The sequence below is a fragment of the Mycteria americana genome, chromosome 6 (genome assembly GCF_035582795.1).
Source record: "Mycteria americana isolate JAX WOST 10 ecotype Jacksonville Zoo and Gardens chromosome 6, USCA_MyAme_1.0, whole genome shotgun sequence".
Taxonomy (NCBI): domain Eukaryota; kingdom Metazoa; phylum Chordata; class Aves; order Ciconiiformes; family Ciconiidae; genus Mycteria; species Mycteria americana.
Window position 1 is genome coordinate 31335916 of NC_134370.1, and position 26652 is coordinate 31362567.

At 45.4% G+C, this 26652-nt stretch overlaps 1 protein-coding gene across 1 annotated transcript in view; it reads left to right on the forward strand.

The window, feature by feature from the left end:
* The window catches only part of CDHR1 (cadherin related family member 1), a 44898-nt gene extending 21020 nt beyond the window's left edge, over nt 1–23878 (forward strand). Inside the window, exons 16-21 of the mRNA XM_075506603.1 lie at nt 2595–2747; nt 7384–7548; nt 9721–9788; nt 12392–12620; nt 13557–13811; nt 21663–23878. Of these exons, the coding sequence (XP_075362718.1) occupies nt 2595–2747; nt 7384–7548; nt 9721–9788; nt 12392–12620; nt 13557–13811; nt 21663–22214 (1422 nt within the window). The 3' untranslated portion in view covers nt 22215–23878. The remainder of the gene's footprint in view (nt 1–2594; nt 2748–7383; nt 7549–9720; nt 9789–12391; nt 12621–13556; nt 13812–21662) is intronic.
* The last annotated feature ends 2774 nt before the right edge of the window (nt 23879–26652 follow it).

Genomic DNA, 26652 nt, shown 5'->3' on the forward strand with positions numbered 1-26652 from the left:
GGTCCTAAAGCTGCAGCCCAGTTCTTGTGGTGACTAAAGTTGAACAGTCCTTATGAACTTCCCCTAACTACTGGTTACATTCAGTTGTTGTCAGTGTAATGTCTGAGAACGTACTCCCTTTGGAGATTTACTTAGAGCTTCCAATCACTTCAGTAACTTCAAGTGCAATTGCTATCTGTATCTTCTCAGGCCCTGCTGGAAACAATACAGTCCGTACACTTACATTGATTTTATTACAATATATTGTCCTTCTGGCCCTATGTTACAGCCAGAGTCTGCAGTGCATGCTTTGATAAATCATTCCCACTGGAGTGATATTTTTAGGTAATCTTAAAAATTATGCCAGAGCCAAACTAACTCTAACCAGATAAAGGAAAAGGAAAGAAGACTCCATCCATCTCAGCCTGCTATCTAACTGACCTGTGATGCCCGTCAGATACTATGGTGATGGTTGCTATGGGATCCCTAAGCTAAATACTGTATGAATGGCATCCATCTGAGTTAGCCTGAGGTTAGGTAGCGACAAGAGAAAAGCTTAATGCATCTGAGAACTGTATTCCTATTGGAAAGAGTGCTCTTATATAACTGTGCCCAGTATTGTGCTGTTTTGACTGTATTGTACGCTGTCAAACCCACCCGCTTCTTCCCGCTCCCTCCTGCTGCTCTGCAGCAAGCAGATAAATGACTGCTTTCAAAGCGGGGCTGCGTCTATCCTGCTATTGTCACAGGGGATGTTGCTGCAGAAGGAAAGACACAAAACCCATCTCTTCTATTTAGAGACAAAATATATACCTATCATATATAGGCTGACAAAATATTCGGTCTGCAAGGTAGGCTATAAAATAAGCAGAAAACATTGCGAAATACACTGTATAGATTTCTCAAGAAGCTTCCTAGTACAGCGTAAGACATCACTCTAGGGGGGCTGCGTTGCTTTTCTTTTAAGGCATAGAATGCAATGTTTTCCCTTCTGCGCAAGAGGACTATATAGAGAAGAAAACTAAACATATGTCTGTTTCTGTCACAGCCATTAGCGACTCTTTCTTTTGGCGGAGTGGATGGTACAGGTGAGGAGGAGGAAGCTGTGGGCAAGGTCTGTTTTAGGCCTACAGTTTGATGGAAATGCCATCTTTACTTGCAAGAACATTATGCAGAAATTTCTCCCTCAGCCCTCTTCATCTGACAGACACAGCTTAGGGCTCAGTGCTGTTGTTCCTGCAGTCATTCCTGTGTCCCATGGCTGTCTGCTTGGAGACATGCAGCAGCATGGCTTGCTCCGAGCAGATCTGGGTTCAGTGGACATCACTGTCAGAAATCACTCAGCTGCTGGAGGGAGGCGGTTCTCTCCCCGCCAATGCCACCGTCCCTGCAGTCATGTACAGTCCCAAGTGCAGAGGACTTTGTATGGTCAGACGGTCCACTTTCCCCCTCAGCACAGTTTTCCATAGTCCAGCAGCTCTGGCTTTGTGTGTTTGGCTTTGCTACCCAGCTTGTTGTCATCTCTGTAGCTGTGGGCGTTTGTATGACCAAACAACACAAACCACTGAGTTTGGATCCAAGATCATTCTGGTTCCCTTGGGGGACTACTGCTGAATACTTTTCGTCTTGACATGAGCTAGGGTTGCAGCAAGAACTCCTCATAACCAGTCCTCCAGGGATACAGCTGAAAGTAGAGTTATCCTGTCTGAAGGTTATTATTAGAAATTCTTCATCTCAAGATTCATGCTAGGGGAAGAACATGGCACCAGCCAGGCAGTCAATCTGACTGGTTGTCACAGTGTAACTGTGACATTGTTTGAGCAATTGATGAACTCAGAGAGTTGGTTAAATGGGTTCAGCTCATTTTCACGCCTCCCCGGTAAGGCAGAAATATGAGAATCCCCATTTCATCTTTTCTCTTCCATGCTCCAGTTTGGTTTAAAGGAATTGGTCTGTCCATCTGGCTCTGGCTCACTCTTCCCAACTCGCACGCAACAAGTGGTGGTAACCTTCTAGATCTTGCTGCTTCCCATGTCCTCTCTGGCTAGAAGGTTTATCTATATTATGGGATTTGGAGCCAGTCAGTGCAAACTGCGGAGTGCCACCTCTGTTTGGAAATTGCATATATTTGTGGCTCTGCATCATCATCCCAGTCTGTGAGCTCTTAGAACACAGGTTGGGTTTTTGAGGGGTCCATTGTCCGGACTCGGGCAGTTCAGTTGTGTTTCCCTGGCAGGAACCAGGAGGAGGCAGGACTTGTCTGCCAACGTGCACGTGGTGTCACCTCGGTCACCTGCACTAGCTCACGGTGTGTGGCGCGAAGCCCAGGGCTGCTCTCTTAGCCAGTCCTGCTGCAGGGTTTTTCCATTATGACTGGAAGAATAACCAAGCTTGTCAATCTATTTTAAGAAAAGCTGTGTCTGTCTTGTGACCAGGGCTGGAGGGATTATACAACTAAGCTTCTTAGCAGTCTCTTGCCCAGGGGATGGAGAGCAGAGGGCTCTAAGCAGTAAGACTCATTCTAATTTTATACAGTGCGAAGAAACAGAGCCAATCTAGGCTGTAAGAAATGCATCGTTCACTGAAAACAACGCCGTATCTGCTTTCACTCACAGGGAGCCAATGCTAAATTCAACCTCCGTCTTGTTGGACCTGGTGGCATCTTCCGAGTGGTTCCCCAAACTGTCCTGAATGAGGCTCAGGTTACAATAATAGTGGAAAATTCTGCTGCCATTGACTATGAAAAATTCAAGGTGTTAACCTTCAAGGTACTTCTGCTTTCCGGGTCCTCTCTGCCTGTGTATATGATATGTGTATGATGGTTTATGTATCTGATGGGATTTAGCTTCTTAATCCACCTGGAGCTGTCTGATGCATTGTCAGCGACATTATATTCCATGTAAGGGAAACTCATTTCTGCCCCTGGTTCATCAGCTTCCAAAGGTTTAATGGATGCATCTGTGGACTAATTTAGTCCAGTCAGTGCAAAATGTTGAGTATTATCTCTCTGTGGAAACTGCACATGTTGGTGGCTCTGAGTCATTCTAGACTGAACCCTAAGGGTGTTATTTCTGCTCTTACAATGATAAATTCACAGGATGAAATCCTAATTTCTCTGGAGCCAGAACTTCACCTGCTTAGTCCTAAGTAATTTGTTTCATGATCATCCTTTTGAATGTTGGCAGGCTGAAGACCCCAGCTGACTGGAAGATAATTTCCCAAAATTGCTCACTGTCTTTGTCAGAGTGTATCTATCTAGATGGCCTTTTGCAGACTGATCTGAGGCTATCTCACCAATGCTCCCAGCCAGCCATACAAGAACCAGCGTTCATCCAAAAGCTGGACCCTTGCATTATCACCTTCCCTGATGGATTCATTGGCTCATCAACAAGATAATTAAGTAGTCTGGTTTTGTGTCAGCTGCCTCTGAGCATAAGTATAGATGGTTCAGTTCTGACTGCAAAGAATGGCGTAGACAATCCCTGTAATCATTAAAAAAAAATTGCCAAAACTATCTAGCTGAGTATTAACACATGCTAGTTTTGATTTTGTACAGAAAGTGGCATTTTTAGCACAGTCCAGAAACCAACTTCCTGGATTTTTGTTCTCACCCTTGCTACATGGTTTGCTTTGTGTCCTTAGCAAGTCATTTCACTGCAGTATGCTTCATGTCTCCTCTAGTCATTTTGAGCTTCACAGGTTATAGATGCTACAAAAATATGAGGCATCATTACTGTATTAAAATGGAAGATTCTGAAAGGGCTATAAAGTGCTACCGAAACTAATTATAATAAGTGCACATTTATTCAGGTTAAACTACCAAAAGACCAGTAAAGAAGTTACACATGGCCTCCTCATGAATACTAATGGAAATCAAAGTAGTTAATGTGATTGCCATGAACACTGAAAGAATTAATTACTAGGAAAAAATATATATATTTTTTTAGCTTAAGCAGTTATTCACTTTTTTTGTTGTTGAAATTATTTCTACTGGAGAAAGACCATAAGGCTTTGCTAAAAATGCAGAGCTTTTGTCTAGATTCCAAATGAAGAAGGTGCAGCTGGGTGATATGGTAGTAATATATGGCAGCAAATACTTTATAAAGACCTCATTGCTGTCTCTGTTTCCCTGGAAAGTTCAAATCACTTCCTACCCAGTTTTAGTTGCCAATGTAGTCATTCTTGTTAGAATTTTGGATTAAATATATTCTTATTTCTATTTAACATGTATCCCACAGCAGCTCTGAGAAGCTATTTTCAGGGTTGGTTTTTTTTTTAAACAATGATCCCTCTCCTCTGGTTTGTTACTGAACAGTAAAATGCCAGAGAGGAATTAAAGCTAATTTGACTGGGAGGTGCACTGAGAAACTACCTGAAGCAAAGGCTACTAGAGAAAAATCTATCTTCTGTTTCGGGATGGCTCAAATGCACTTGGTAGTCAGGACCTCCTTCATTTTCAGCTGTCCAAGAGCTAGAGTGGGTTTCCCAAGATATGGCAGCTGTGGTAACTCGTACCCCTCCAGCCTGGCCTCTTAGGTCTCAAGTCCCTCTGCCACAGGGGCCAGTTGTTGCTGTCCCACCTTGTCCTGGGCTGACATGCTTTGGAGGCCAAACCTCCTGCCCCCACCTCCTTCAGCTTAGAGTGCATCCCGCCTTGACAGGAGCCTGGACCTACCCCTCTCATTCTGCAGACACATCTCCTGCAGAACGGGACCAGATGAGGCTGCAGTTATCTTCAGTTGCCAAAATCAAACACTATTTTAAAAATTTACCTGCCACTTTTAAGATTATATCTCAGTTTGCTATTTTGGCACTTGTATTAATTGTTGATACGTAGTCCTGTGAAGTAATAGTTTTATGCTATTTTTTTCCCCTCTGCATAGAACAAACAATACAGCTCTGCATAAGACATTGCAGGCAAGTACGCTGACAAAAATCCCTCCCTGAAGGAAGATACTGTCAGCATGTTGACATAGCTGGACTACAGCTGCAAAAAGGAGAGGGGATAAAAAATGAATGTAGAAAACAAAGTAAAAATACTAAGCCCTCAGAAGGTATTCTAAGATGGGCTGATTCCAGCGGCAAAGATTATTTCACTGCAGATGTAATGATATAATTATAGCTCCATGTGCACAATAAGCAATAAGATTTTATCTCTGTGCTGCTTTAGGAGCTGAGATTGCTCATGAGCAGGTTTTTGCTGATATTTGTATGACTGACCCTTCAAAAATTAATTTTGCTGTAACGCCATCTGAGACTCCCAAACACAAAAGTTAGCGCAGAGACACAGTAACCAAAGTCCCCTTTTAGAGCAGATGTGTCCTATAGTAACTACAAGCAATCCTTCGAGATTAATTTCTTCAAGAACCCTTTCATTGTTTATTTCCAACGATTATAAATGTTCACATAGTAGGGACAGCTCCAGGAGATGACACTGAGGTAGCCTTTTCCCTGTCTACTTAAACTGCTCCCCACCCTCCCCAAACCCTGTCACCCCTAGGTGACACAAACGTGTCCGAATCCAGCAGAGCAGGGACTTGAAGGCAGCGCGTGCCCTGCAGCCAGTCAGCGGGGCCACCGCTGGCCTGCAGCACGTGCCGCCTGCCCCACGGGGAGCTGTGACATGGCCCAGAGAGGCCGAGCGCCCAGCGAGCGGCACGGGAAGGGTGAGCTTCCACAGCCCTCGTCTCAGCGAGGCACTGCACCGACAGAGCAGGAGATGCTGCGGCAGCCCTGCTCCACCTTCCAAAGCTCAAAGCCCACTTAGGCATTCACCCTCTTTGAGGGAGCTCCTGGGACATATGTCTACCGGGAATTAAAACCCATGCAGCTAGATTTTTCAGTTGAGCCTCTCATATCTCAGTTAAATGTCTGCTCACTAGTCTATTAGCGGTGTGCTGTCCTCAGTAGGTTTCTAGAGCCCTCCTGCTTTGTGTTAACTAGGTCTCTGCCCAAGCATGGAAACCAAATGGTTGACCATTGGTCATTGTGTTAGACCTTTGGGTTCAGCCCCTACAGAGCCCAAGACTGATGCCCTAGTGCCGATTCTGTGTGATGCAGCCACCCGGCAGGGACCAGACGCCTGGGCTGGAGGCTGTGAAGGACTCGGTGTCTCTCGGTACCTGTTGCTGAAACTGCTCTTTCTTGCTCAGCCGCACACCACCTGAGCAATAGGCTTGCTGCTCTACTAGCTCAGGCGTCCTACTGACATTCCCCTAATCTGCTGAGGAGCAAACAGAGACACGGTAGAAACACTGCTGCTATTTCCTGTTAGACTGAGAATAGGAGAGAAAACATTCGGTGCTAAGTAGCTGAAGTCCTGCGGAAAAGTGCTTGTCTGAGGCTTTGGAGGTGACTCACCAAATACTTGCTCAGGTCTGTTCCCAAGCGGGGATCTGAGAGCTCCCTGCTGCCTTCTGAGAACTGCCACGCGCCAGACGCCTGGGTTATCCTCTTCCTTCTCTGTGGTGGCTGCTCTTCCCTGCATCAATTAGCTGTGCATTAAGGGGCAATGTGAGAAACCAACTTGCTGACCCAGCAGTGCCATCCCTCAGCTGAGGCATGAGATAGGCATGTCCTAGTGTTAAGCTCTGCTGACAGCCAGCCAGAACATCCATGCTACTGCCTTCTCCCCATCCCTGGTCTTGCTGTATGTGGTTGCCTGCCCTTTCCGCTGAGCAGAGTTATGAGAATGTGTTACGCCAGAGCTCTCTGTTCCTCCTCGGAGACAGGGAGGCAATTCAAAAGTGCCGGTGGGTGTATGGTAAAGTCCTAATCAGCATGAGGCAGCGAGGATAGAAACCCAAGAAGCCTGGTGGTAGGAGCTCTGACAAACTTTGTGAAATGGGATTCTGCTGTACGTGTCTGATCCCTGACCATCCTGCATTTGGGGTGGAGTTACTGCTGCTTCCAAACATCCCAGGGCACTGGTTCTCTCATCTCTTTACCCTGTTTGGTGCAGTTTATGGCCCTGACTTCATTCCTAATGAAGAATTTATGCTTCCTCTGCAAAGGATCATGATTCAGTTTACGTGATTATTCAAAATTACTCAGCACTTATGTTTCCCTAAGTTCTAGGAGCTGCCCAGGGATGGGTGTTTGCTTGCTTCTGTTACGGCTTTTCGAGCTGTGTTGGTTAGTTAAGACCAATCAATCACGTCTGTCACGTGAACTCTAATATGTATACACGGGTTTGAAGTCCTCTTTCCACAGCTTGATTGCCTGTTGCAAGCATGCACAAACAAGCCTAGGCTGCACGCTGACCTAGCTCATCGTCTTCCTGGTTTTGAGCTGCCTGGTCCAAACAGGCTAAAATGCACCAATGTGCCGTGGGTAGTGCAAGGAAGCTCTTTTAAGAAGTAATAATAGCTGCTTGGTAGTAATTTCCTGGTTTTCTCTTCTTAGCTTCTTGCAATAGAGGTGAACACACCAGAGAAATTCAGCTCAACAGCCGATGTAGTGGTGCGCTTGCTGGATACCAATGACAACGTCCCGAAGTTCTCCTCCGACTACTACATTGCCAGGATCCCCGAGAACTCCCCGGGGGGCTCAAACGTAGTTGCTGTTACAGTAAGTTTCATTCATCTCTTAAGAAATGCTCTCTTTTCTAGGTGTCTGTGGAGACAGTTCAATTACCTTAAAAATAGTGGACAAAGGCAAGTAGCAAATCTTACTTGCCATTAAGCTTCCAGACTGAACTCCAGTCCCTTTCCAGAATCAACAAAAAAAAACCCCACTTCTGAAAAAAATAAAGTTTTAGGCAAACATTTTTCAGAACAACAAATTTACTTTCTTTTTTAATTGAAGGCCATCTGCTTTTAAGACAAATCACATGGTCTGTGACTACTAAGAAAGCCCCAGTCAAATCAGTGTCCAGCAGGAAGATTCAGTTATGACTAAGTGGAATTGGATTTACTGGATTTGCTTGTTTAAGTACGAGTAAAAAGAAAGTGAGATGGCTGCTTAGTAGGTGTTGGTCTCCTCCTCCTGGGAGGAATCTGGCTGCTGAATGCATAATTAGACAGTTAATGAAGGCAAGAATATAACATTAAAATGCTTAGAGCTGGGAAAGAAAGACCCCTATGTAAGTATCTTCTCACAGTGGGAAAAATACGCCTATAGATTTTCCAGTACCTCACACTTTCATAGAAAGAAAGTCAGTGTATTACATGGGCCCTATGTGCTGGAGAAGTATTTCCAGCCATTGGTGTGAGCTCTATCTCTTTAATGCAGCTGCTAGGACTGGAAACAGATCTCATGTGGCAAAGCCGAGAAAGCGTCTGGCCATGTGGGGCTCGGTGGGTGATGCAAGTCACCTTGCAGAGGCCTCACGGGTAAGGATGATGGTGGCAGGTTGCCAGAGATCTCCAGCACAGGCTGGCTGCAAGTAAGAAAGAAAATTAAATAATCAGAATAATAAAGTGCTGAAGGCAAATTTTAGGGATGGAAGAATGAAAGAAGAAGTGGAACATAAAAAATACAGAAAAGGTTATTAGAGGAAACTAATAGGAAAGCTGTAGGAAACAAAGACTCTCAAACAGCACTATCTTTGCAACAAGAGGAATAACAAATTCTCGGAGGTGGACAGCAAAGAAAGAAATTTGAAAAAAGTTTGCAAAAGCAACAAAACTAGCCATTCTGAGCCAAGGTGCACAGGATAGCGTAGCTGAGGAGTCCATGTAAAATTTACTGTCACGTGCTGTCAACTCGGTACTTGACCCAGATTCACAAGTATACTTGCCAAACTGAGGTACTCCAGGTACTGAGGGTGGCAATTCTGGCAGAAGTCCCAGGTGTGCAAATGTTTTAGGAAAAGTTAGGCAGTCCTAAAGTAGACTGCGGTCAAAATTATGAGGTGAGAGAATCTGACAAGCTCATGTCAAAGAACTAAAAAACACCTATCAGCAGGGCTGCAGGTGTCTTACGTTAACCATGCAGGAATCAAAGACATTGTTCTGGTTTTCAAATATTTGCCCAGGAAGATGAATGAACCAAGCCCTGCTGCCATGAATTTTGACGGCCAGATACAACAGTATAACATCACACCTCCTCAGAGCTATCAGAGAAGCAGGAGCTTATGGAAATAGCTGTTACCAAATCAATAGCTTTCCTAATCCTGAGCTAAGAAAGGAAGCCAACAAGAGTCCGGAACAAAGATATCATCTGGTGTAGTATCTGCCTTACTAAAAGTCACACAGGCACAAGAGTGATTAAAATATAAACAAAGCTGAAATATTGTGTATAGATTGAAACATTTGTTATGCATTACTTTAAATTGAATCAATTAAACAAGCAGAGGCTTAACAAATACTCTATATAAAGTAAATAATTTTTTCTAGGGAATATACATTAATATTTAACTGATAATTAGGAAGGCTTGAGAGTGGGCAGTTTGTTCGTGTCATTGAGATTAGCGTCATCTCCGTTAAAGGAAGGATATGTTAAATGTCAATGGATGGAGCCATCTAGTGGCTTTCTCCCTGCTAGAGCCTCTGGGCACCAGCCTGGCCAGGAGACAGGCAGCATCTTAGCAGCTTCCCTGGGACAGCCAGTGACATCTCCTTGTGCTACATTTTGCAGTCTTCTAGGTGCATATTTGTTTATGTGGTTTCCTCCTAAAAATGCGACGGCAAAAAAAGGGGAAGGCATTTGGGTTTTTACGTGGCCTGTCGTTAAAAGAAAAATGGAACATTTCTTTTTGCAATTTAGTAAAGGATGACTCTCTTATTTTCTCTTCTTAAGGCTACAGATCCAGATTCAGGGCTTTGGGGAGAAGTCAAGTACTCTATCTATGGAACAGGAGCAGATCTGTAAGTAAAAAAAAAAGAAAAAAATAAGAAAACTACATAACCTCTAAGCAGATTTTTAAAGAATTTAAAAAAAAAAACCCAGGCTCATTCTTACCTGCTCATTTCCAAGGACATTTATGCCATGTTCTTTGTGAGTTCTGTGGAAACAACAACAGAAAAACTAGTGTGATCATTAAACATCTGCTTCATGAACCCATGGAATTTTACCCAGAAGCCCCCAAAGAGACATAAGGCAGCTGAAGTACCAATACACAGGATCTGTTCAATCACCATTTGAAAAATGCTTGTAAGAGAAAGAGGAGGTTTTGGTCTAGTTTCTGTGAAAAGCCAGTTCTGGAGGAAAAAAAAAATCCCTTGCTCTTTCCCCTTCCTTTCCATATAGCTGTACAAATAGTTCAGTTTCAACTCTTGTCAAAATAAATCAAAGATGACAAGACTTTCAGGAATATAAACTTCAGCTTTGGAGGCCAGCTGTGTTGGGTGTTCAAAGCACTTTATATATTTAAACCTCATAGTCCTGCATCAGGGAAGAAGGGAATCTGATGCTTACTTGATTTTGTAATGATGCCTAGCTCCCTCTCCCTGTCTTTGGGGACAGTGTGCTGGGGTAAGAACATCCTGAGACACCAGTTTCTCCCACACTGCTTCCATCCCAGCAGTTGCCCTGGCCCGTTGGCTGGGGCTCCCAGCCATGGCTAGCATCACTGGCTGTCACAGATATTGCTGCTGGAACCTGCAGCTCCTGCTGGACATGGTGGGGCTGCAGGGCAGAATACTGGAAATGAATGAGCTTTCCAGGCACTTATCCCTAGAATCCGTTTTTCTCTGTACATTATCCACCCAGAGTTAAAGCTGAACACTTCTTGTTAAGGTCAAAGCCATTTAGGAGGCATAATCAAAGTCCAAAATCCAAGATGTTAAGGGTGAACCTCTTCTGTAGCCAGAAGGATACACATATGGGAGCATTTCCAGGATGGATTGTTTTGAGCTCTTCACTAAGTCCTTAAGCTAGCTGCTAACTGCATAGAGGCAAGCAGGCAAAGGTCATGTCATGCAGGCAGACCTCTTAGGTTTGAAATGTAGCAGCTAGTGCAAAGAAGCTTGTGAAGGTTGTTGACAAAAGATTTATAAAAAACTGAGTGCAGCTTTATTCTGATTGGAGTTATGAGGATGTTCAGACTCACTGTTCTTATGCTGTTTAATGAGGAAATTAAGATGTGAAGATTTTTTTTTTTCCTTCTTAAGTATGATTTTTTTTTTCTTTTCCTTGTGCCAGAATGGTATAGCTCTGCAAGGCTGGATTGATTTCCTAGCTTTGGGACCTCCAGGTCTGCTGAACACACGGTTTGATACGGATTTCAGAGTTTCAATTAGAGGCATGATTTTTTCTGTCTCAGGGATTACATCAGTGGATATGCAGTTGCATTGACAGAAAAATGAGTTGTACTGGAGTAAGAGGAGTGGTGTTAACTGTTGAAGATAAAACCATTATGCTGGTAATCCTACATCCAAGCTGCCAGTGGGAGTGGGGTACACTGCTGTAATCTCTTCACATCTCAGTGCTCCTATTCTTCCACTAAAATGGGGGTGATGAGAGTCCTCTCTGCCTAGTTAGGCTGGGTTGAGTGCTAAGGAGGCACTTGGGCACCGTCTCCTACCAAGAGTTTGCACAGCTCTTTCCACCTCCAGATCTTGGCTTTCATCAAGACTTGTATTTGTATTTAACAGGGTAATGAAAACAATTGAAGATTCTGGATTATTAAGTGCCCCTTTTATAATCACTCTCAATTGCGCTCACAGTTGGAATACAGAAAATATTTTGTTAACCTGTATATTAATTAAAGGGTATATAAAACCTTTCATCTGTTATAAAACCTACAGCTTGGAGCCTACACTGGCAGTCCATTTTAAAAAGACATTGGGTTGGTATCTTCTCTATAAATCCAAGCTTTTGGCTGACACTTTTGACAGTGTCTCAGTAATTACAAATGCGTAGAATTGAACTTGCTACAGATAAATCTCAACACCCACTCCATCCCAGTGCCAGTCTATGGAAAAGTGATTATTTTTGGAGGAGATAATTTGCCCTGCACTTTGGGGGATTTGAGAGCAGCCATTTTTCTTACCCGTTCTGAGAAGCGAAGAGCTTAAATATGATATGCAGCACACTTCCCTTAGCTATTGAGGTGATATCAATCAATCTTAATTTATGCAGGACAGGATCTAATACGTTGTCCTTATAAACTGAAAAAAAATAGGCAGTTCCTTAATGTTTTAATGCAAAGAAATCACTCTGGGAGAAGGCCATCACACTGAGCATTTATTGCGGAAAAGGCTTTAACAGAAAATGCCGCTAAAATGGCTAATGCACAATAGATAGAAAAACATCAGACACTGATAATTCTCTGGTTTTCAAGCCTAAAGGAACTAGCCAAAAATAGGTAGAGTAAATGATTTGAAAACATCAGCCAGACAGGAGTTAGGTGAAGAGTACCAGTCTTTGGGCACAGCATTTCAATGTTTAGAGCCCACCTTTGCCCCAGGTTGTAAACACACATTAAGTGACCAAAAAACCCAAAAGTCTTTCCATGCTTCTTTTCCAGGTTCCTAATCCACCCATCAACAGGTATAATTTACACCCAGCCCTGGGCTGTATTAGATGCTGAAGTGAACTCGAAGTATAATTTCTACGTGAAGGCAGAGGACACAGATGGAAAATACAGCTTGGCTGAAGTGTTTATCACCGTGCTAGATGTCAATGACCACTCTCCAGAGTTCAATGAAAACATCCAGGAAAAGACAATGATCATCGGGTCACCAGTGAAGATAGAGGTGAGAGACAACACAGTGTGTCACCAAGCAGAGTGCTTTGGAAAAGCCCCAGCTCTGCTGTTTATTGCTCAGGGATCATGATGAATGCCTGAAAGTTGGCTTTTCCTGGGGCTTTATTTTGCACATCCATTTGTATGTAACAAATGGATTAAAGCGTGGAATGATAGTATTTACAGACTGCTGAGAAGAAGAAATAAATTCTATAGACAAAAGATAAAGTTCTGCTACAGTATTTGAACCATCAGCTGGTGGAGGATCCTGGATTATACAGTCATCATAAGAAGCCCAAATAAGATGAGTGAATGAAAGTACAGAGTTTTGAATACTTAACCTTCCTGCCACACCTTTGGGCTCAACCGTGCAACTTCTTTCCCTTCGCTTTGCAGAATTGTATTCATTGATCCAGTGTGGAACAGGAGGTAAAAAAAATGCAATAACAATTCACAGACAAAGGAGCAGAACATCCTATGTTACACATATTTGAATGCATATAGTGAAGCCTGATTAAACAACAAATGTTACTAGAATAAATACCACAGCACAAAAATTAAGGCAGCTATAGTTTATAGTGTGGTGCTAATCCCATTGTTCTCTATTCACTTCACATTTGTCCCCCACGCTGTGTGAGAAACTCCCCAGCAGCGGACCATTTGCATTCTACAGATAGGTTACGGTTCGGTTTTTCCTCTGATTTTATTTAATCTCAAATAGAAATCGCTTATACAAAAAGAACTCTAGTCCTGCTGTTTTTCACTAGAAAATGTAGCATAGCTGATACCAGAAAAGGGGAAATTGTTTCCAAGATGAAAGAAAAACAGCTCAGTCATCACACAGCATGGGTATTATCAGAAGTGAATGCTCAGAAACTTCTAGAGTTTTGTCTTCAGGCAAAGATACAAACAATAACATCTTTGTTCTTTACACTTCCCCTACCAGGCTATAGATCAAGATGCAGAAGAACCCAACAACATTGTGGATTATTCCATCATGCAAGCAGATCCAGCCAATGTGTTTGATATAGACCAAAGCACTGGGGAAATTAAGCTGAAATCCTATATCCGTTCCCTGGACATCATCCACAACATCACCAAGAACAAAGACTGCATATGGTCAGTGGTGGTGCAGGCCAAGGACCGAGGCTCCCCGTCCTTCAGTACCACAGCAGTTCTGAAGATTGATATCACAGAGGAGGTAAGCAAATGATTTAGAAAAATCCTTATGTGAGATGATCCTTGAGAGGCACCAAAGAGTAGTCACTGCTTGCACCATTTCTGAGAGTACTTTAAAGATGCTTCAGGAGTTGAAATCAACAGCCAAAAAGTTGCTAGCCATTGCTTCTCCTTTCTTGCTAGCTCTGTTTTGTAGAGTGTTTCTAGAGCCTTGTGGTGAAGCTGGATTCTATAGCCACAAATGTAAAAGACATTTTGATCACAGAAATTGCAAAGGTACAAAGGTAGGAGCATAATGTGGTTGGGAGATGAGTTTCTTGCATCTGATTTTTAGAGATAGATGCAAATTAAGGACTATAGACTCCTGAGAGGGAAGGTAAATCCTGACTGCTAAATTTCTGATTTTTTGTTTTCATTCAGGAGAAGAAAACAATCTTTTTCCCCTACAAAAAGTGAGTCGAAAGTAGCTGGGGCCAGAGTGAAATATATCAGACCAGTTTTGCAAGTCAACATAAGGGACATAGGAAAAGTGAGAAAACTTTATAGGAATGCTTTAAAGTATGTAGAATTTTGGATGTGAGTTTAATAATTGCATTACTATTAGCAGGCAAAACAAGAAAACTCTAAAAGGTAGCACACATAGGTTGAGAGTTTCCTGTTAGTCCAACTTTTACATCAACCAAAGAACAAGCAGCGATTTATGGTGAGCAGCGCATGCTTGCGTGATTCTTATTTATTGTAACTGCCTTGCCGTGCCTTTAAGTAGGTACCAGCAGGGAGGAAATGGGCTTTAAAGTAGATGAGAAACACATCATTAGCCTGACAGTCTCTGGACCACACACATACTGGGCAAAGATGCAAATCTCTTCCTACAGACAGCAGCTGGCCTTCTCTTTGGTCAAAATGCACCCACCGCTCTTTTCTCTCTTACAATCTTTTCTCTGTTTTCTCTGTCTCCTCTTATTCCACTGATACTCCGTATCGGGTGCATTTATATGGTACTTCTTGTATACAGTTCAGAGCCTGCTGGAAGTTAAAAGGTGTCCGCCGAGAACACTTGCGCTCGTCGGAAACGTAAACTTGGCCACCAGCAGTGCAGGAGTCACTCCTGGTCTCTGTTGTGGGCGCCTGCCCCACCAGCAGTGCCAGGACTCGGGTCTGCCCTAGCAGAGGGGGTGCCTGGCGTGGGGCTGGCTGTCGGGGCAGGCCAGCCCTGCTGCAGGCTCCATGAGAGCTACCGTGCAGCGCTGGGGCTCCGGCGTGGCAGGGCACGGCGCTTCAAGGCTCTGCCATGCGGAGCTGGGGGACTGTGCATGCTGGGTCACTGTGTTAACTCTAGACATGTAGCCATTCTTACTGATATAAAGGAAATAAACTGCTTAACACTTTGATTTCCCGTGGCAACCATAAGTTTTGGTGGGTTTTATACAACAAATAAGAATCGCTACCCGCAGCCAACAGTGGGAGCGCCCGCCCTCCCTGCCTCACTTCCAGGCTTCTCACAGGGTGCACGTTTCAGGGGTGCATGGCACCAGGGGGTCTCAGGCAGTGTCCCCACTATTGTCCCCCAGCATCTAGCCTCCAGCTTCTCCTCCCCTCCCGGATGAGCTGGTAACCTCTCCGTTAGCGTGCAGGGCTAGGGTACAGGGCTGAGGCGTGTCGAGGGCAGGGAGGGTGCCCCACACCTCCTCTGCGGGGGGAGAAGATGTGTCCCTGAACCAGCTGATGAAGGACATCTGGAAGGAAAACAAGAGCAGCTGATGCTTTGGGATAAAGAGTTTCCTGGATTTCCTTCTAATGCTTGAAGCATCAGCACCTGATGGAAGAAGATGTCTCGTACAAAGTCCCCTCTCTGCTTCCTTTTCTCCCCCTACAGGGGTACAGATTTGGCACAAAGTGAGGGAGCACCCTCCTGATACAGTCTAAAGGGGAAGCAGAGAGGGCTGGGAAGACATGGATTCCTCTCAGAAACAGTTTTTCCCTTCTTCCCATGCTCTTCTCAATGCCAAGTCCCAACACAGAGCCCGAGATAGCAACAGGATCTTCTTTCTTCACTTGAGTAGGTCTCTTCAGCAGGATCTGCAGTACTAATCTGATGTCGCATCCTCCATAAGCTTTTGTACATTTCTCCATTACTTCTTCCATTGCTTGCAATGATTTGGGTTGGTTTTTTTTAATCCAAGAGCATCACATCTCCTTGCAAAAACCACACTCAAATTTCAGCTTGCATGTGAGTGAGTTGCAGTGCCAGTGTACGAAACCCTTGGTCGCTCCCTATGTCCCAGAGACAGCACGGTCACTGCTAACACTTTGTGAAGAAAACAGTCTCTTGGTGTAGGGACATCGCGCACACACACTCTCACACACATGCACGCACTCTCAGAGGCTGTTACAAATGTACATTTCATCCCTCTGTGCTCCAGCTGTACAAAGTCTCTTTTAGTTAGCTGTTTGGTGGGCATTTATGTATTACTGATTTTGGATAAGGAGGATATTTTTGAATGCATCCTCTAGAGGTTTCCTGCAGTGTTAATCACACCATGTAATTAAACAGGCATATTTTCTGATTAACATTTACCATTGCAATTAGCGCAAGGCTGTGCCCTTTGAGATAGATGCCTTGTGGCTAAGTTCAGCAGTATAGCACATCAAAAGGACCTTTAGCTCTTGGAATAATATAGTGATAAAAAATTCCAGAGGCCTTTTAATTTAACTGAGTCCGGTTTTATGGAAATCGGTATTGAGTGGCGTCTGTTAATCTCCTATCCTTTCTCAACACAATAAGAAACATATGCTGAAAAAGCCACTCTTTTTTCACCCTTATGTCTCACTCAAAAATCTATTCCTGCTGCCCAAGATTTTCACGGAAAGCTGATTCCCACTCCTGATCCTGAAGGTTGGCCTGATGGGGGGATCCCTCTGCCTCTTCATGACTCCACTGAGGTTATGCAAGTATATGGGGGCGTTTATTTACACCTCTTCATGGACTGAGGCTTAAGTCCACATTTAGACACCATAATCTGTGGTTCTTAATAGCTTTGGCCACTCATTTAGGCTTCTAAATATACCTGGTGAGTCTCAGTTTTAGATTCCCCTAATTGAAAGGTTCAACAAATACCTTCTGTGAATTAATGGGGATATCTCCTCCCCTCTCATACTAACTCTGCAACCATGGAAACTGTGGTTGCTGATGGCACTAAACATCCTTTGCCACATTTGCAGAGCAGTTAGCCTCTTCTTTCCACCCTTACATGGACCGTGAGAAAAATTGTTCAGAGGCGGTTGGTTTGATTTGAGAAATCTTGCCCCACGCTCGTGTTTGTATTGCAACGTGATGTAAATGCAGCCTTCGTATTCGGTGATAGCACTGCTCTTTGGGATGAGCACTGGAGGGGGCAGCTTGTGTTTTACCTCAGATCAGGAATTACTTGTGAAGCAAATCTCCTGATCATCCCCACATACTGCGGGATGGCTCATGTCTCACATAGCTCCAAGCACACAAAGCGGACTTCTTTCAAACGAAAATGTGTTTGGGGAGCGCATTTAGTGTGCTTTGGCGCTAGCAGGCAGTCCGTCCCTGCAACCAGGCTAGAGCAATCTGAAGCAAAACCCCAGAAATGCTGAATGTGTGGAAGTGGGCTCCTCAGAACCAGCTGGTTTGTTGTACAGATCCACTTGCTCAAGTCGACACAGCCCAAGTTGTGTATAATCTGCAATAGCTTGGGCTCTTAACAGCTTTGCCTGCTTACTTAGACTTCTAAATATAGCTGGTGAGCCTTAGCTGGTCTCATGGTTGAAGAGCTCAACCACACACTTCTGTTGGGTCCAACTTCTGGATACGCCGCCCACTTGTTCTGCTCACTGCAACCCATGCACTATGAAAGGCTCTTGAGAAGCTGCCAGGAGGTGTGGATGTCTTCACGCTGCAAACTGTTGTGGCAGGAGAGAGAAAAACAAAGGAAATAAGTCACCATTTCAGTAGCAAAGAGAGACATGGGCATCCTCTTTGGAATCCAAACTCAGGTTTTTGAGGAGGAAGCCACTGTGGAGGAAGGATGGCAAGAATAAGCCCCACGTGCTGCAGAGGGGTGTTTTCCACAGCCTGGCCTTCAGGTACGCAGCCTGAAAGCATCTCTCTACACTGAAACTGCACAGTGCCAGGTCTCATGAAGCCGGCTTCAAAGGCACGTGTCAATGTTAGAGCCTCTCAAAAGCTGGCGAGTCCCAGTGACTGCTGGACACTTCAGCACCCTGCGGGACTTGGGCTGAGGAGCTTCTCTGCAGGGGACAGACAGTCACAAGGGTTCTGCAGGGGACCATACGTGCCCGTTAAATAAAAAATAGATGATGACATCTTTTAATCCAAACAGTTGTTTTAATCTTTTTAATTGTATTCTTGCCCCAGGATTGGACTTCTCCTTTCTTGAAGCTGATACGAACAGCTTAGCTACTTCCAAATTTCTGCCATGGTTCCCTCTAATTGTCCCCAACCCTTCTCTGGGCCAGTGCTCATTATAACTGGGAAGTCATAGCAAAAAACCAGCAGAGCATTATCTTTTGTGAGCAGGGGTATTTTAACTCCTTTGATGGCTATTAAGACAGAGTGTTTCTTCCAGGTTTTGGCCCACAGAGATATGACGGTGCTTCCCATACCAGCTTTCATTTCATTGTGTATCTGGTTTTTTTTAATGTGTACAAGAAAAATCAGTGCTCTTCAAAATGCAGCATGCCTCTTAGGAAAAAAAAAAACCAACAGCTAAATAAATTACAAAGTGGCACTATATTTGTTAACCCCCTTCTGAGGCACTGTTGGTAACTGATACAATGACTTGAAGGTGTTTTGAATGTGCAGGGTAGTGCTCAGAGCCAAAGCGCTTAAACTTGTCGCAGGTCCAAATGCTCCCAGACTTTCACTGTCAGAGGGTGCTCGGACCTCTCTCGGGCCTGCTCTGTGTGTTAACTGACGGGGCCACAGTGATGACAGACAAGATTGCAAAGCTTTTTGGTGACAAATGCACTTACGTAAGCCTCTCTGCAGGCTGGCCAAGATGATGCTGTTCCAGGCTTGTTTTGCAAGTTATTCCTCCTATTTATCCTGTGAGTGTCATGGCCATGACAAACAGAAATTCTCCCACTGTATGCTTACAAAATGCCTCATGTTTTTATGCAGACATTACAGAAAAGTTGTTATCCAAGGCTGATTCTAGGCAAAGCTTTGTATAGTACAGGCCCAGTAGCTAGAATATAGGCTGAACCAGACAACTGTTAATGGTTTTAGTTTTGGTATTGATCACCTCTTCATAACTGGAAGCTCTGAACAGGTGCCAAACTTGGTGAGACAAGGGGTAGATGAACAAAGCTGAATTCTGAAACTCCCCATACGATTTCCATCAGTTCTTACCCCTGCAACTGTTGTACACTGGCAACATAGACACATACTTCTGTCTAATCCCATTTATTCAAGGTTTTCAAATAGCTAGTCAAATAATTATTAGTGAGACATAGGATCTTCTTAAGTATATGTCATCTTTCTCCTTGTGTTGGTCCTATACTATTTATCCATCAGTGCCTCACTACAAAATAGGTCTTGACAACACTCATAATAAGTGGACTCATTTCAGGTCATGTACTACTTAGCAGGGTTTATCTGAGACTTAATTCATCAGACTTTCACATGAAGTTAAGTAAGACACGGTAGAATTTCTGTCATCTGGTGGGATTTAAGTACACAAAATCCATGTAATGCAGAACAGCAAAGCTGATGTGAATCCAAGCTCCACCAAAGTTGTGGGCTCTTCTGCTTTTGGTTTCTAGCTTAGATCCATTCTTAATTAAATAATAGAAAAACTCTTTGCACAGCAAAATGATGAAAGCTGGTTGCTACCTGTAAGGTAATGTGGTCCATGAGTTCCAATAGCATTTCTTCGCCCACTTCTCTTTGGCAATAGGAAAGATTCAGGGTAGGGGAAGAGTGGTCTTGGATAATGTGTTTGAGGTAGGTTGTGAAAGTACAGAAGTGAAATGAAGACAGTGGGGTGTGTATTAATGAATTTATATTCCCTAAGTTTAGGGATGTGATTTAAAAATAGTGTTCCTGTGCAATACATGACAAGAGGTACTCTGAAGCATCCTTTGGGGATACTCTTAGTCACCTCCCTCCGTAGGCTGGGGAGGGTAAAGAGATGAGCATCCTAGTGTAGAGTCATACAGGGAAATCCATCTGATCTCACTTTAAATGTCTAAAAGTCAGAGGTTCAAGTCCAAGCTAGTCACAAGGCTCTCTTTATACTCACTGTCTTTGATACCTGTTTTAGCATGTGGTGACTGCTACTCTGGAGGTGTCCTTTTCTCCCATGTACTAAAAGCTGGGAGCTTGGACTGCTGACTAAAATGCAGATAACCCGTTACCAGACGTACAAAGTTTGGGAGATGATTCCCCTCTGGAGTCGAGGCCAGAGGAGCGGGGCACAGTGGGTAGCCCTGTCTCTCTGCAGCTGCCCCTACATTTTTGACCAGCTCTTGGTAAACACACCTGCTCGTGAATGTGCCATTTCTGAAGGATCTCCTGGCCTTGCACAACACTACTATCTGTCCAGATACCCTTGCAGGAGCTGGTATTCATTATGAACTTCTCTTGGAAATGTAGTCCAAGGGTGGACTACCATGTCATGACTATGTGCTGTGCTGCTACCCTTTATTCCCTGATCAGCCAGGTGTTTACACATGCTTCCTAACTTCTTTTAGTGTTTCTGGATTCAGTTCTATGTCATTGCAACTGTCTCCTCTCCTGTGCCTAGTTCAACACTTAGCTCCCTTTATTTTACATGCTCTCTATCCTGTACACATTTTATCCTAGTTCCCTAGTTGTATTTATAATAGATACTGGCCTCTTTCAAATATAACTATGTGAGGGTTGACCATTTCTCTTATTTTTGATATTTCCAGATCAAGTCCAGGGTAAAATCCTATATTCTAGGTCTCAAGAAGCGTCCATGGACAATATTTGGAATTTGCATGAGTGGCGTCCTTTCCACCATTTCTGTAACAATGGTGATCTCCACCATCATGTACTGGAAAAGTGTGAAACGATCCAGGCTCCACCCGCAGGGCAAAATCCGCAAAATTATACGGGGACCTCCGAGACGCACAGTGTGCTAAGCTGCAAAGTGATCTGGCCATTCATTTGTCCTTAATATGCCATATGTAGCTTATGTTATTGCTTATTTCTTTTATTTCTAAAAACAAAGCTCTTTAGCTCTACTCGTGTCCCTACCTCAAAGAGTTTTGTTATGTCTGTAAAAGAGTACTTGAAAACAGAATGCAGCACATACCTGCTAACTACTCATTTGTACACTGTAATTTTATAAAGTGGAGTTTTCTCATAATCTTTTTAATGCCATGCTCAGTAATAGTCCTATAAACTGCATCACCGTATCACCTGCAACTGTTTTTAAAAGATCATTTTCTACTCATAAACTTCTGTTTGGGTTCAACACTATTATTCCTAGGAAATTAACTCTGAAATGTAGTACAACAATACAGTTGCAGATCCTGGAGCCAATTATTTTCTTGCTCAGTTCTTGCAAGTTAAACAAACGCTATGGTGACAGGCAGGAATCCATCCTAATTTGGCGGTAATAGTCCTGTAAGCTTTTGCGTTCAACAGTTGTCCATCTCACAACACTGTAATGCTTGCCCAGTCTCCTGCTCCATCTAAATTCTCCAAACCTGGACTGGCTCTTTGACTCTTCTTTTTTTAGAGACAACTTCTATTAGTCAGCTCTGCTTGTTACATATTTTGGACAAATGAAATTTCTGGGTCACTGTCTGTCCCATAGAGTAAGTCATGTGTTTTCTTTGTACTCTTTTACAGACTCTTCACAAAGGGCCTATGGCCGCCTTTTTGATGCAAACTAAAGATAACCCCATGAAAGCCTTAGGAGTGCTAGCTGGTGTCATGGGCATAATGGTGCTGATAACTATCATGATCTCTACTGCCATGTTCTGGCGCAATAAGCGGTCCAACAAAATCATGCCGGTAAGAAGGATCATAAAAAAGAGACAGACCCCGCAGTCCCGGACAGTCAGGATGGAGTGGCTGAAGTTCAAGAGGCCCAGCAATGCTGCGGAGAAGTTTGTTGTTGAGGATGATGCCAAGAGCCTACACAACGAGAACAGCAACAACAACATCCAGGTTGCCCCCGTGCCGCCGACCGCCCCCTCACCCCCACCACCCCCTGCCCTGACTCCCAGGGGGGACGCCGCGGGGTGGCGGGTGCCAACCGTGTCCGGCTCCCTCACTCCCAAGTTTATAAACAAGCAGCTGAAGAAGAGAGGTCATGGCAGCGCCCACAACGCCCTCGTGTCAGAGCTCAAAATGAAGTTTGAGAAGAGGAACGCAGCTATCGGTGAGCCGCACATCTAGGCACTCTTGGCAGCACCCAGAGACTGCGGATTGCGGCTGTGCGTGGATATATTTATGTGGCGTGGTCTTCCCCATGTCTGTCAGCACCCTGTGAACTGAGAGCAGCTTCTTGCTGTGATAGCCACCCCTCACCTTCTGCAAGTATTACATGCTACAGAGTCACCCCACCCATAGCAAATGCTGCGGTCCGTGCCCAGTTGCGACTGCAGTTCCTGCGGCACGTGTCCCAGTGCTGGTCCGTCCCTGCAGCTGTCTGACCGGGGTGCTGAGTACCCTCGTGCCAGCCACAGTCTCCCCAAGTGAACGGGGATTCAGGTTGCCCCCGTTTTGGAGGTCCCTACCCAGATCCCTGGTTTTCAAACAAGGCACTCTGCAGCCAAGGCACTGGAGGACGCCACTTCCGACCTGGTCTGGCAGGTGGGTTTGAGGTGTCCAAAACCCCATCACTTCAAATCCCAGACCCACTTTTGAAGACGTTGGCCTCGCTGTGGCACCAGCACTGAGTCAACGTGCAGGTCTCCTACAGCATTGACGCTGCACGCTGCAAGAGGGTAGCACGTAGCCGGTACCTGCTCTCCTAGGTGGTACCTGCTATCCTCAGGGCGCAACGCGCTTTGCAACAGCTGGCGGAGCGATGTGCTCGTGGCCTGAGTACCTTCATTCCCAAAAGGTAAGCGGGCAGGCTTGGAGAACTTCATTTTCCTGCAGCTTATGCTGGGTTTTGCCAGAGTACATTGGCATGATGCTGTGCTTCGCTTCTGCCCTGGACTTGCCTGCTAATCAGAGAATGGGAGGGCCACCTCAGCCTTCCCTAGACCAGCTGGGGCAAGATTCAAGCGCAGAAGTTCAATAGCAGCGCTGGCTCGGTACTGCCTCCTTCTGACACCGTGTCCCCTAACACGGGGGAGGCCAGCAGGAGAAGGCCATGATTAAAGCAGCAGGGAAGACAAGGTAAAACTGAGAGAGAAATGATGAGTGAAAAATATAGACAAGTGCTGGGAAGTTGCATATGTCGGTCAGGGAAGTGTCTGGAAAGATCATTTGGTTTTGTACACTGCTAGCAGGAGGTGTTGGGGAATGTATTTCATCACCTCTCCTGGCTTGCTGCAGGGACTGTTGAGTGCAAAAAGAGGTTTCCATAAAATATTCTGGTTTGTCCTATCAGTATTTTTGAGTGACTTATGCAACAGTTAACAGGGGGGGACAGGGGGAGCTGGGAGGCAGCTGACACTTTTTTTTTCCTGTTACCTGACAGTAAAAAGGCACTGAAGGCAGAGCACTGTTTTTGCTAGATCTACCCCACAGTTTCTCCCTCATGTTCGTTTCTGAGGAGATGTATTTCAGCTGGGCCTGGCTGTTTCCCATCCCTTGGGGAGAAGGCAGCGTGCGCCGGGCTGGCTGGGGAGCAGCACCCCGCACCCTCTGCCTGAGCCCTGGCCCGCAGGGCAGCTGTGCTGTCGTGGATCGGCACCGTGAACATCAAGACGGGGAGCAAACCCCGTCTACAGGACAGGACACTGTGTTAATTCAAGGGGGTCATGAGATTCTTCTCCAGCTGTCATTTCAGCTGGACCAGGAGACCCGGCCCTCAGGGGCTCTTCTTCCCTCACCCCATTAGCTGGTCTAATTCCCTTTGTTTGCAGCAGGACTTCATCAGCTTAGGGGGTAGCAGAGGTGCAGCAGAGTCCTGGCTGGGGGGCTGTGGCAGCAGCACTGCTCCCAGAGCCTCTCCTGCCATGTCTCGTTTCCTCCACTGTTTCCTCCACTGCTTATCTGTCCTCCTAGGGCTGTGTGGCATGAGGCCCAGGCTCTCGCGTTGTCCTCGTCCTTCTCCTCCAGCCGCGAGCCGGTGGGAGGGAGGGGAGCGCAGTCCCCGGCTCCGCTCCCAGTTCCCTGCGCGAGCGCGCACCTTCTGCTGGTTGTGGCTCTGCCAGGTTCTGCGACGTTTCCCGAGGTACCAAAAGTTCGTGAGTTATTCCCCATACCACTGTTTTCCCGATGTTGTGTTGAAGCCAGTATTCAATGTTCATTCTCCAATGAGGAAAGCCTATAAAGACCATTCAATTAAGTGAGATTTAACAGGAATTATAGGCTTATAGTCTTAGAGATTATATTTAAGAGGGAATAAAGATGTTTTATTACGATGTTGTGAGACTTTTTTCCAGTTACTCTGTATTTCAACTTCAGGGTTTGTTTTTTTTAATAAATAAAAAAAACCTGCAAAAGATGCTTCTGTGCTTGGTGTGCTTCTGCTGGCAACGATGCCTTGTCATTGCTTGTTATGTGGCCGCACGGGCCCAGGCAGCCAGACGGCTTCCCAGGATGAGCAAACGGCCCCTTTTGCAGGCCACGAGTCAGGAGAGGGGCTATGTGGTTTTTGGGCAACACCAGCCTGGAAGGAGAGGAGGCGAGAAGCGGGATGCCGTGGGCGCGGGGGACGGGCAGGGTCACAGATGAGCTCCTGGCCAAGCACCTGCTGTGCTCTGCAGCCCACTGCGGCATGGCCCCGGGGGCAGGAAGGTTTAGTTTGATGCCAGCACTCGCTGGGTATGCGATTTATTATGAACTTTCTACACGTGGTGATGGGATGTTTTGTCTTTCCCTGGCTGATTCCTTGCTGGGATTCAGCAGCTCTCTCTACAGGCTCTACAGTTTGCTGTTGTTCCTCCATGTTGACTGGGGTGGGAGAAGGCCAGTCATTACAGGCACTGGTCTGTTTTTCACGCCCCCTCATGCACAGCCCCGTGGTGGTCCTCAACCAGCATCAGCTCATGCCTGACCATGTATGCACCGTCTCCCCAGGGGTTTCTCCGGGACATGGTTGTCTCCCCACTTGGCCGGCTGCTTCTGCCCCTTCCCCACCGCTCCAGACCCCCCGGCACATGTGCTGCAACTGCCCAGCCTCCCCGTCCCTGCAGCCGAACGCCGGAGCTCCTTGGCATTCACATTTCTTTGCAATTTGTAACTGTAAAAGAATAGAAATGAAGCAGAGGACATCTGCGTATTCTGAAAATCCATCGTGTTTATTATTTTGACACTAAAAGAGTGACGAGACTAGGAAGTCCCTTGAAGTATAACACCGAGGGCCAGCATCGAACAGGTCTCTGCTCAAAAGCTGTGCAGTAAGTTACAGCAGAAGGAGGCGCTGGGGGAGGAACGTGGGGCCTGAGGAGAGACAGCACAGGAAACACACAGCAAAAACCAAAATACAACTAGAAAGCCAAACTGCCATGTAGTGAAGCTCACATTAGGCTTTATTTCTGCTTACAGCTGAGGTTTCTACTCTAGTTTTTTTCTTTTTGAGGCAGTCTGTAACAACACATATGACAAGGGCTGCAAGTCTATCGGCCACGTGCTTTGGTTGTGCTGGAAAGCATGAGGCCAAAAAAGAAAAAAATAAGTCACATGTCCTCAGACCCCTGAGAAATGCAGCGTGAGCTGCTCCATGAGCAGGGGCCCTTTGCTTTTACATGCATATTTGGGGTTTTTTGTCTCTAGAAAGGAGGTGAGCTTTGGTTTCAAAGCAGCCGGATGGGCAGGAGGCCTGTCTGCATTTGGGGAAGGTGCCTGGCTCACACCTTCAGCTCCCAAACCCTGGCTCCACCACCCTCTCTGCCCCCAGCCACTTGTCCCACCGGCCCAGTTCAGGCCAAGTGTCCCCATCACCCCCCGCATCACCCCACAGCCACAGCACCCTCCTGGGAAAAAGGAGACAGTGGTGGGGAGGGTGGAAGGGGAAACAGCAGCTGAGTGTTTGCCTGCAAAAGATAAACTCTTCATTTTTCACCAGTTCTTGTTCTTAACTTTTAAAATAATATATTAACGCAACACTTGTGTAGCAATAGGTGTTAGAGGTGGGTGTGTGTGTATTGGTGTGTTAGTGTTAGAATACGCGTGTGTGCGTGTGTGTTAGTGTGAAACTAAAACGGTCTTCTAAAATAAGTTTGGACACAAGTAAAAGGCCCTCCTCTTCTCCCTAGTTAAAAAAAAAAAAAAGAAGCGAGCCAAAACAATTCAAAAAACCCGAAGCCCTGTGCTGCGGCTATGTTACGCTGGTGTTCAGTAAGTGCTTACACTCTTCCTGTTCGTGGTACAACCGAGCCTGTGAACTTCGTAGGGCTGTGTAAACCTTAAGGAGGAGTAAGAAAAAAGCCCAACAAAACAAAGGAAAACAACCAAAACATACAAAAAACCCACCCCCAAAACCAGCACCCAACATCTCTGATAAAAAAAAAAGAAAGTTTTTCTCCAAGCGAAACAAAACAGCCCCATCACATTGACCCAATCCTTCCCCGCCCCAATTTTTGTTGCTGGTTATGACCACAGCCCTGCCCTGGCTCCCCTCTCCTGTTTCCATGAGGCAGCACACAGAAGCCCGCACCCGGCACAGGGCAGAGCTGCAAACAAGCCTGCCCATCCACCCCCTGGCTGGGTAAAA